We start from the raw sequence: 12069 nt of genomic DNA, 5'->3' as shown, positions 1-12069 counted from the left end.
AATTGGCTTAGTTAGAGGGCACACTCACCACATAGTAAGAGATAGGGGAACACCAAATTTTGGTGCATCACTAGAAATTGTGTGTGTCAGTGGCATGTCAAATTAGCTTAGTTAGAGGACACACTCTTCCTGGATGATATGAACAAGTCTCAAGTTGAGATATCATGTGAAATATATTAATGTAAGTAACATGTCAGAGTGATTTACACTTCTTTCTCAAGTTTTGTCTGTAAATGACGCACTACATTTGTTTACATGTGTGTGTGTGTATATATTAAATGCATACATGTATACATACATACATACATACATACATACATACACACACACATATATACATATATACATACATACATACATACATACATACATACATACATACATACATATATACATATATACATACATACATACATACATACATACATACATACATAGATACATACATACATACATACATACATACATACATACATACATACATACATACATACATAGATACATACATGTACAGACAGACATACATACATACATACATATATACATACATGTATACATACATACATGTATAGACAGACAGATCATGCAGATAAACAGACATATATGCATACAATATGCTTTGTACATACAGGGTTAGAGAGAGAGGTGAGAAAATCGATTAAAATTGACAGTTTTAATACCATAATCTTATAAACCTAAAGAGACCGGAGGCACTTAGGTAGATTTTGGCCTCTAAATTACGTCTTAAAATACCTCCACTTTAAATGTAGCTATGCAGGTCTACAAAGGAAATTAGTGTTTGCATATATGTGTCAGGTAAATGTTCAGGACAATTAACTAGGTGGTTGCTATGGAGATGAACTCTGACCTCTATGTAAGGAGGACCAGAGGTCATTGATTGTATTGGATGAGTACTATGCATTACATGTTAATTTGACAGCAAGCATTAGTACATGACATACATCTCTGTGAAGAACTGAGAAATAAATCTAGTTGGGTGTGCTGTTCGCTTGGTTAAGATTGATTCGTCACATTGTTCTCAAAACTAAAGCTTGAAACCTGATAGTTGTTCTTTGATTTCCATCGTAATCAAATTTAAGTACAATGTATGGTATAAATACTGAGTTCTATTCAGGGTTTACTTTTGTTGTTTTGTCTAGACTAGTGTTCCTGTTTCTTATTGAAATGCCCGGTTGTTTCAACTTTAAATAATGAAGGATTGTTACGTAAGCTGAGATTTTAGAACCATCAAATCATTTTGTATAACCTTGTAGAGTGATAGATATTTTGTGTTGTTGTTTTGTCCAACCTGACAGTGACAGAATAACAGAAAATTACTATCAATTTGTTATTTTGTACAACATGCCAGAATAACAGATATTTTGTACAACCTGCCAGAATATTAACAGATATTTTGTGTTGGTATTTGGTGTTGGTGTTGTTGTTGTTTATTTTGTGACCAAATAACTATTATTTCATCATGTTATTGTGCAGCAGTGTGTTGTAATCACTTCTGTGTTGTTATTTTGTAGGACAGCATCCCAGTGATACAAGATGAGCCTCTCACCAGGAAAGAAGCCTTCAACAATCCATCCAAGTTCTGCTACCTTGGATGAGTTGGATGAACAAGGAGGAAGCCATTTCCATCAAAAACAACAACTACGTCAGTTAGCTGCTGCCAAGGCGTTCACTTTCTTGGATCATTTGTGCAAGTTGGATATTTACATCCCACCTGCTAATGTACGTAATACTGGTATCATCTGTACTATTGGTAAGTACAACATTTCATATATGTAGTGGGCAATTTACCAACGCACACCATGCACACGCACACACACACACACACACACACACACACACACACACACACACACACACACACACACACACACACACACAGACATACACACACAGACACAGACACACACACATACACACAACACAGACACACACACAGACACAGACACACACACACACACACACACACACACACACACACACACACACACAGTGACATGCTGACAAGTTACAAAATACATTCATACACACATTTACAACTTGAATACATGTATTTACATCCCACCTGCTAATGTATGTAACACTGGTATCATCTGTACTATTGTTGGTAAGTACAACATTTCAGAGACCCACTGCGTAATTTACATCCCCCCCTCCTTTCCCACCCCTCCCCTTCCCATGTACACAGTGCGACTTGCTTACACAAGTTACAAATACACTCATACACACTTCTAATTCAAGTATGAAGAGTTGACTTCATATATAGGACAGCAAGATAATTAGCATATCATCATGTGACAGAACGACAGAATGATAGCTTAGAAATGTGAGCTATCTGGTAGAGGAGGGTACTTGTACTATTTGCTGTGTGGTGTGTGCCCCCATCACGTATATCAGGGTTTTGATAGCGTGCTGTACTCTAACCTTTGATTGTAGTAATTAGTTGTGAGTTATATTCCTCAACAAGACAATTAGCACAGATCATGATATGAAAGTGTGATAGCCTAGAAGCATTGGCTATCTGGCAGAGGGGAAGGGTGATACTTATATGTATTTACATGTATATACTTAATGTTCTATTCACTGTGTGGTGTATGGTCATGCTGTGAAAGCATGATTGATAGCCTAGAAACATTGCCTATCTGGCAGACGGGAAGGGTGATACATGTATGCATTTATATACCTTGTACTATTCACAGTGTGGTGCATGCCCCTTTCTTTATCACTTATATCAGCGTATTGAAAGAGTACAGTGCTAACCTTTGATTGTAGTAATTAGTTACGAGTTGTTGCTCAACAAAACAAACATATGACATGAACGCATGATAGCTTATAGAAGCATTGCCTATCTCAGAAAGCAGAGGAGGGGTGATACTTGTATACATTTACATGTATATACTTAATGTACTATTCACTGTATGGTGTATATGCGGCATGATGTGAAAGCATGATAGCTTAGAAACATTGCCTATCTGGCAGAGGAAGGGTGATACTTGTATGCATATTTACATACCTTATATACCATTCACAGTGTGGTGAACCTTTTGAAATTTCCTATTAGGCCAAAAAAAAGGAGAAAAATCTGGTTCTGGTCAGGGTAAACTTTCTAAAGTGGTTTGACGATGCAAGTTTTTTTTTTTTCTAAATATTTTTTTTTTTGCAAATTAGTAAATACACATTTTTTTGACACTTTACGTACTCTGTTCTATCATATTTATCTCTTGAAAAACTTCCTTTTTCTTCGAAGCAGTTTAGGCTTTGTATTTAAGCAATCTTGGCATGTATGCATTTATATTATCTTGTTACAGGAACCATTCACTGTGGGGTGAATGTCCTTTCAACTTACCGTATCACTTAATATATCTGGGTTATGATAGAGTACAGTACTGTAACCTTTCATTATAGATATGACAAACTCTTTTATGAATTATTGGCTTCAAATGTAGGAAGGGTAACAAGATAACCAAACATGATATGAGAGCATGATAGCTTAGAAACAGTGTGCCCTCTAAGCCAATTTGATGTGCCACTGACACACACAATTTCTAGTGACACACCAAAATTTGGTGTTCTCCTATCTCTTACTATGTGGTGAGTGTGCCCTCTAAGCCAATTTGACGTGCCACTGATGCACACAATTTCTAGTGACACACCAAAAATTTGGTGTTCCCCTATCTATTACTATGTGGTGAGTAACAAGAAATGCAATATTTCTAATTTTGACTCGCAACAAAATTTGACTATCACTAGAGGGCACACTGCTTAGAAATATTCGTGTCGAGGCTATCCATGGCATGAATCTGATACTCCTTGCCTCTAAATCAAGGAATGTTTGATATCTGGCTCCTCATGCTGGCTGAACAGATATACTGTAAACCAGGCAATTTTCACTAAAAACTCATTTTCACAAATTTCGCTAGAAAACAAAAATGAAGAAATAAAGTAATACAAATAATATATCTGATAAGAGTTCACGGTATATTTAAAGGTATATTATCTGCAACGAGGACTATTTTTTTACTATTTTTGTTCTTTTTTTCAATATGATTTTAATAAATGGAAACCAAGTTAAACGTGTTAACAACTAGAATGTTTACACTAGCTACTTTGATTTATATAAAAGGCAACCCCATTATGTCTATCAGAGATGAATAAGCTTCAAGGACATCTCTGGCTCTGTACCCGCATGAAACATGTATATGTGTACATTGTACTCTTCTCTCAGCTTTAGGGTGTCTGTATAGCATTTGTTGACATTTCTCATGACCCAAGCAACCCTGTATTTATGGAATCTTGCTGAAAACTATTTACAATGGCACCCTCTATGGCCACACAGGAAAAAAGTCACAACATTCAATAACTTAAGACTCAGGAGTAAGATTAATAGTTAAATGTAGGATAAAAATGTGATGCTTGTAGTGTTGGGATAGGAGTGGGGGATAGGGATAGGGGTAGGATAGGAGTGGGGTAGGGATAGGGGTGGGAGTGGGGTAGGATAGGAGTGGGGGTATGATAGGAGTGGGGGTATGATAGGAGTGGGGGTATGATAGGAGTGGGGTATGATAGGAGTGGGGTAGGGGTGGGGGTAGGGGTGGGAGTGGGGTAGGGATAGGAGTGGGAGTGATGGTAGGGATGTGGGTAGAGACGAGTGGGGGATAGGGACGGGGATAGGGATATGGTGGGGTAGGGGTAGGGATGGGAGTGGGGGTAGGGGTGGGGTAGTGGCATGTCAAATTGGTTAGAGGACACACTGGCCCTTAGAGGACACACTGGCCCTTAGAGGACACACTGGCCCTTAGAGGACACACTGGCCCTTAGAGGACACACTGGCCCTTATGCATGTTATAATCGAGGTTAACAGACATTGTTATTCTGTTCTCTACAGGACCAGCTTCTCGTGAAGTGGGCAAATTAGAGGAAATGATATCAAGTGGTATGAATATTGCACGTCTTAACTTCTCTCATGGTACTCATGAAGTAAGTAAACAATTTCTATTCTGTGATATCTGTTTTCCATTTATATCATGTCTTCGCAGATCAGTGCCCTCTAGTGACAGTCAAATTTTGCTGTTTTGGGTCAAAGTGATAAAAACTGGCATTTCTTGTGAGTCACCCACCACATAGTAAGAAATAGGGGAACACCAAATTTTGTCACTGCAGTCTTTACATGTCTGTCTCTGTCTCTGTCTCTGTCTCTGTCTCTGTCTCTGTCACTGTCTCTGTTTCTGTATGTCTCTGTCTCTGTCTCTCTCTGTCTCTGTCTGTCTCTGTCTCTGTCTCTGTCTCTGTCTCTCTTTCTGCCTGTCTGTGTCTGTGTCTGTCTGTGTCTGACTGTGTGTCTGTGTCTGTGTCTGTCTGTCTGTCTGTCGCTGTCTGTTTCTGTCTGACTCTCTGCCTCTCTCTGTTTCTGTCTCTGCACATGTCTCTGTCTCTGTCTCCGCCTCTGTTTCTCTCTGTCTCTGTCTCCGTCTCTGTCTCCGTCTCCGTCTCCGTCTCTGTCTCTGTCTGTCTCTGTCTCCGTCACCATCTCCGTCTCCGTCTCTCTCTGTCTCTGTCTCCGTCTCCGTCTCCGTCTCTGTCTCTGTCTGTCTCTGTCTCCGTCACCATCTCCGTCTCCGTCTCTCTCTGTCTCTGTCTCCGCCTCCGTCTCCGTCTCTGTCTGTCTCTGTCTCCGTCTGTCTGTCTCTGTCTCCGTCTCCGTCTCCATCTCCGTCTCCGTCTCTCTCTGTCTCCGTCTCCATCTCCGTCTCCGTCTCTCTCTGTCTCCGTCTCCATCTCCATCTCCGTCTCTCTCTGTCTCCATCTCCGTCTCCGTCTCCGTCTCTGTCTGTCTCTGTCTCTACATGTCTCTGTCTCTGTTCATTGTAGTTACAAATGTTCCCAACCTTTTAGTATTTACAAATGATTTATCCTGAAAAGCAAGGTACCTTAGATAAATAGAGGCTGGTGTGTACTTTCTTCCATTGCCATACAGGCCTCTTGTTATTTGTATGATAACCTTTGATATTTACAAATGATGATGATTTGCAGTATAGGAAAAACAGGGTACATTCACTTTTGTGATCACAATGCCTGTAGTTACAATATGTACCAGTAAGTATAAACCTTTGGTATTTACAAGATTAGGGAAAAGTAGGTACATGAAGAAGCTGACATTCACTGTCTCTGGCTCTGTGACTTGTACTGACTAAATGATGTACACTTAGTCTGTAAGGTACGGCGTGATGGGGCGCCCTAACACATCAATCAACCTCTTTCACAGAGTAGGCTGGTGAGGGTGTAGCGACATGGTGTATCTTACAGTCTAGTACTAGTAGTACATGTACATACATGAAAAGACTAATTTCCACTAATTACCAGACTGGTACATTGTGTTTATGTACAAGAAGACATTTTTTGGTGGGCAGTTTCAGTTCCCAAGTAATAAAGTTTTTCTTTTTTTTTCTTTTTCAGTACCATGAGCAAACAATTAAGAACATTCGAGAAGCCGGTGAACGGTTTCAGTTCCCCCGTAATGTTGGTATCGCGTTAGATACCAAGGGACCTGAAATCCGAACTGGTTTGCTGAAAGGGGTAAGGACGTCTCACTTTGTAACGTATCGTATTAGTCAAAGGTAACTTGATGTGACAACATCATCATCCAGAAATCGGCAACCGAATTGTCACAGAATTATGGGAAATTAGTGACGCAGAAAAAAAAAACGCTATTCTGTATGTTATGTGTAACAATTGAAGTTGCTACAGTGTAGGAGGGTGTCAAATAAGATTTATAGATAATGTCAAAATTAAAAGACTAAATATTGGCAAATAGTTTCAGTGTTAAAATTCTCAACAAAACTTTATTTCATCAATCAACAGTTCAACAAAATATCAGTCTTCCATTATTTCGACGACTAACAGTCTAACCTAAATTGATAAGGGAAACTATAGCTGTAGAAACTGATAAGGGGAACTATAAACTATAAACTGTAACATTCTGTAGAAATTGAAGGGGGAACTAAATTGATAGGGGGAACTATAGGTGTACGTGTAGAAACTGATAAGGGGAACTATAAACTATATCATTCTATAGAAACTGAAGGGGGAACTATAGATATGAAAACTGGAGGGCCAGACTATATCTAGAAATATAAAGGGTGAACTATAGCTATGCAAACTGAAAGGGGTGAACTACATCTGTAGAAACTGAAAGGGTGAACTATGCAAACTGAAGAGGGGAACTATATCTGTAGAAACCAAAATGGGGAACTATAGTTGTAGGAACTGATAGGATGAACTATATCTGTAGAAACTGAAAGGGTTTACTGTATCGTAGAAACCGAAATGGGGAACTATATCTGTAGAAACCGAAATTGGGGAACTATAGTTGTAGGAACTGATAGGGAGTACTATATTGTAATTTGGTAGAAACTGAAAGGGGAACTTTGTAGCAACTGAAATTGCACAGAAACATACAGCATAGCTATAGAATGCTAAAAAGCTGGCTTCCTGCATGTAAATTTCCCTTTATACATGTATACAATACATGTATATTTTACATGACTTGCGTACATGTCAATTTTTTTACTTGCATTTTGACTTTCTCTAACCCTTGTCAATGGAGTACTCTGCTCTTTGTAATTGGAATACTACTTGTTATTGGAGTACCACTTGTTTTCCAGTCAAGTGTTTTATGAGGCACTCAGATTTCTAGAAATTTAATGCTTGGTATTTTATGTTTGATATTTGAGTTTATGGAACAGACAACTGGTCAACTATGAATATGATGAACAAATGTTCATTTTGAACAAAAATACACCATGAAATAACCAAACAAGTCAGATAACTGAAGTAGTCATATTGATGATCATTAGTTCAGATTGGCGAACATTTCAAATTATCGAACTGTCCACATAAGTCATTAGTTCAGATTGGCAAACATTTCAAATTATCGAATTGTCCACATAAGTCATTAGTTCAGATTGGCAAACATTTCAAATTATCGAATTGTCCACATAAGTCATTAGTTCAGATTGGCAAACATTTCAAATTATCGAACTGTCCTCATAAATAAATTGTTTATGTTATCAAAACTTCAAGTGAGAAAAAAAAACCAGTTTTAATCAGCGAATAATTCAGATAGCAAACGACTCAAGAGATGAAATTATGACAAATAAACAAAACTGTTCAGACATCTTAACAGTTCTGTAGCAGTTTAAGTGTGAATCATATATACTGTCGGGAAAACAATGTGTTTATAAGAAGAATGCAGAGTAAGTGTCCATTCTCTAGGGTGCAAGAGAAAGTCAAAATAAATAGTAATTTAGTATCAGTGTGCCTTCTAATAAAAGAAAAATGTTTGACATCGGACAAAAATGATAAAAAGAAAATGAACTGACATGTACATGTACTGTCTGTAAGATATGACATCCGTGCTGCAGTATCAGCCAGTACTGTGGTTAAGAGCTTGATAGGGCTGAGCAACATGATTTATCTTACAGTCTAGTACATGTAGTGAGGTGTAGGGACACTGAAGTTAATGCCTCATGAATCTGATTAAAATCCGTTGTTGTGAATATGGCTCAATTTCTTTATTTATTGCTATTCCTTGGTTTATTGTCAATATCTTTTTGATTTTATTCTGAAGTGAGTGCCTTGAAAAAAGTTCTTCTCGAGAACGTGCTCACTCCTGGAACAACAAAAGTGACAAAAATAAATAAATAAATTCAAAAATAAAGAAAGGAAATAGAGATCATTAAAGAAATGGAGCTGTGTTCCCACATCAGATTTTAGTCAGATTGATGCATCAGAGGAAATTCCTGTGCATCAAGAGCATATCACATTTAGTGAGACGTCTTATGGATGAGTAGGATATCAAATTAGAAGGCGCACTGATCAACGCTGTACATGGAGTTTAATCTGACATCAGTCTGATTAAAATCCGATGTAGTGTACACATCACGATTTCTTTTTGGCTGTTACATTTATTGTCGTTTGTTCTTCTGTGAGTGCTCGTTACATACATAACACCATAAGCATTCCCGTACCAAATCTCGTACTTACAAGTAGCCAATCAGAATCTGTCTTACAATATATATATATACTCAACATTTGAAATTGAAAGAAAGAGAACCACCAAACAATAACGATTAATTAATACTTTTGTCTGTGCGCTGTGCTTTTCGAACAGAGCCCTCTGAAGAACTGTACCGGTATGTTTCAGTGCATTACATGTTCTCATTTTTATAGTGAATTCACTTAGTGCTTAGATTTGGTAGTGGAACGCCTATGGTGTTGTGCCAGATGTATGTAATGAGTGCTCACAAAAGACTAAATGACAGTAAACGTAACAGCCAAAAAGAAATCATGTGTACAGTACATCGGATTTTAATCAGATTGATCTAACATCGAATAGCCAATAATGTATACATCTCTGTAAGTTACCTTGCCAAGTAAAGCTGACTCTATCTAATGTATACAATCTCTCTACTATATATTATTTTGTAATGTCTTCTTCTCTTTTATGCTAAAAGCACCAATGAATGTCACTTTGGTATATTTCTTCTATTTCTATGCCTACCTACCGTGGCTAAATTATCAACTGCATGTACTTGCATGTTGTCTTGCTAAATATAACTTGCTGTCTTCCTTTTCCTGTATGTTGTGTCTGTATATATGTTGAGTATATTGAGAGACTTCTACACAAAATATCAATCAGGAAGAAATATTTTACGATGAGGACAAGGGAGTGAATTAAGTGTAAGAAAATGAGGCATGGGTTTGAAATTTAGAATCTTTTTATTTGGAAAATGAAAGTAATTGAATGGGTTTGAAATATAGATATATTTATTTGGAAAAACCAATTATTTTAATTTTGAAAATGGAATGTATTGATTGGGAAAAGATTCAAAAGAACAATTCACAAAAAATTACACATTGGACAAAAAATGTTACGAACTTAAAAGATAATTATATGAAAGGAAAATGAGAATACTGAAAAAACTTATTTTAATTCTCATGAGACATGAGTTAAAAAAGTTGTAAGTGTTGTAGGTATGTACTTACACAAGTTACAGTACAATTTACTCTTGAATTACGAGTTAAGACTAAAGATTAGTTAACTATAAAACTAAATAATATGTGCATTATGTAAATGACATGCAAATGATATGTAAATATGTAAGTTGCAGTTAATCATAAACTAAATATGTAAATGTAAATGACATGCAAATATATGCAAATATAATGCAAAATATATACAAATTAAAGCAAATGATATGTAAATATGGAAGTTACATTTTATCATAAACTAAATGTGTAAATGACATGCAAATGGTATGCAAATATAATGCAAAATGTATACAAATTAATGCAAATGATATGTAAATGATATGTAAATAATTAAAAAACACTATATGCATTGTCATAAATTCCATACTTTTCATAATATTTATCATGCAATATATTAGGTGTTATCAATTTTCATTTTGGTGTGTATCTGTGTTCATTACTGTCATTTTACTCCACAAATAACATTTTCATGACACTAAGAGTTGTTTTCACTACTTACTAAAATTCTATTTTGATAATTAAAACCACTCATGCCAAGCGATAGACATATAAGCAGTAGATTTTAAAATGATAAGTAAAACATCCAGATGGGTGTTTTTAAATATATTTACTGTAAGCGTAAATATAGACCAGTTGGCACTAATTTTAACAGCCATAGAACTTAGATGAATAGTAGATTCTCTTTCAGTCCTCGGAGCTTCACATCACTAAAATTAACCCTTTCAGGACTAGAAACTTTCCCGCCAAAATTTTTGAACAAAAATTCTTGTTTCTCTGTAATTTTTGGAAAAAGATCAACTTTATTTTAGACCAGAATTCAAGAAATATTACTTCCCAATGAAGTAATATTCTTAAATTTTAGAAAATGTTCTTGCAATCAAGTTTCTATTTATGCCAATGTCGTCTCTAGGAATGAAAGGGTTTAAAGGAGTTGTTTTGTATGTTAAGACTAAAGATTAAAGGATTGTCGGTGGCCGAGCGGTTAGCTCGTACGCCTCTTACCTCGTACGCCTCTTACCTCAGCAGTCTGGGTTCGAACCCGCCTGGTGTCGGCTGGGTTTGATTTAGAATTTAACCATGCAGGTCTGTATGTAAGAAGGGTGATGCTCAGTTTGACCCTGCCGAACAATGCAGGTTTTCCCCGGGCACTCCGGTTTCCTCCTGCTTCTTCAACACTAGGGCAACAAATTTCCACATTTATTTGGGCGAATAAAGATTATTAAAAAAAAAATGTACCGATATCATGTACTGCATAATATATTAGGGTTGTTGGTGGCCGAGTGGTTAAACCACTTGCCTCTTACCGGTTCGAACCCCATTCAGGGTTTGATTAAATTCACCATGCTGTAAGTAAGAGTGTTGTTCAGTTTGACTCTACCGAACAATGCAGGTTTTCCCCGGTACTCTGGTTTCCTCCTGCATTAACACTGAACCCATGAGGGATGGCCCTCACTGGACTTCTTTGGAGACAAGTGTTTATATGCTTAAAGAACTATCCAGTATAAATAAAGATTATTATTATAACAAGGATATCCTTGTACTGTGCGCCCACATTGAAGCTCGATCTGTGCAAACACACGTCAACAAATGGTTAGCCCAATGTGATCGATATATGATGTACCGTACAAGGATATTCCTGTACAATTATAAAGTAGTATAAATGGTTAGCCCAATGTGATCGATATATGATGTACCGTACAAGGATATTCTAGTACAATTATAAAGTAGTATAAATGGTTAGCCCAATGTGATCGATATATGATGTACAGTACAAGGATATTCCTGTACAATTATACAGTAGTATTTGTCATGTGCTGTTGATCATTTTAGCAACACCAAGACATAACGGTATTCCTTTTCAATTTTATAGTCGTATTGGGCAATAAAGTAATCTAATTCAATCTAATCTAATCTAATCTAATCTAATCTAATCTAATCTAATCGATATCAGTACATACAAAACAACTCCTTTAATTTTGGTGATGTGAAGCTCCGAGGACT

The 12069-nt window shown here is 36.7% G+C and overlaps 1 protein-coding gene across 5 annotated transcripts in view; it reads left to right on the top strand.

Annotated features, from left to right (window-relative positions):
* The window catches only part of LOC144449922 (pyruvate kinase PKM-like), a 61386-nt gene that overhangs the window by 7398 nt on the left and 41919 nt on the right, over nucleotides 1–12069 (top strand). For 4 of the 5 annotated variants that reach the window (XM_078140474.1, XM_078140473.1, XM_078140472.1 and 1 more), the window contains exons 2-4: nucleotides 1533–1771; nucleotides 4904–4995; nucleotides 6472–6591. In XM_078140474.1, the coding sequence (XP_077996600.1) occupies nucleotides 1555–1771; nucleotides 4904–4995; nucleotides 6472–6591 (429 nt within the window). In that variant the 5' untranslated portion in view covers nucleotides 1533–1554. Of the gene's footprint in view, nucleotides 1–1532; nucleotides 1772–2108; nucleotides 2123–4903; nucleotides 4996–6471; nucleotides 6592–12069 lie in introns of those variants that run through there. The other variant, XM_078140476.1, reaches the window with a different exon arrangement.

This window comes from Glandiceps talaboti, chromosome 19 (genome assembly GCF_964340395.1).
Source record: "Glandiceps talaboti chromosome 19, keGlaTala1.1, whole genome shotgun sequence".
Lineage (NCBI taxonomy): Eukaryota > Metazoa > Hemichordata > Enteropneusta > Spengelidae > Glandiceps > Glandiceps talaboti.
The sequence above is the reverse complement of the archived record's forward strand: the minus strand, read 5'-3'. Positions and strand labels throughout refer to the sequence as shown.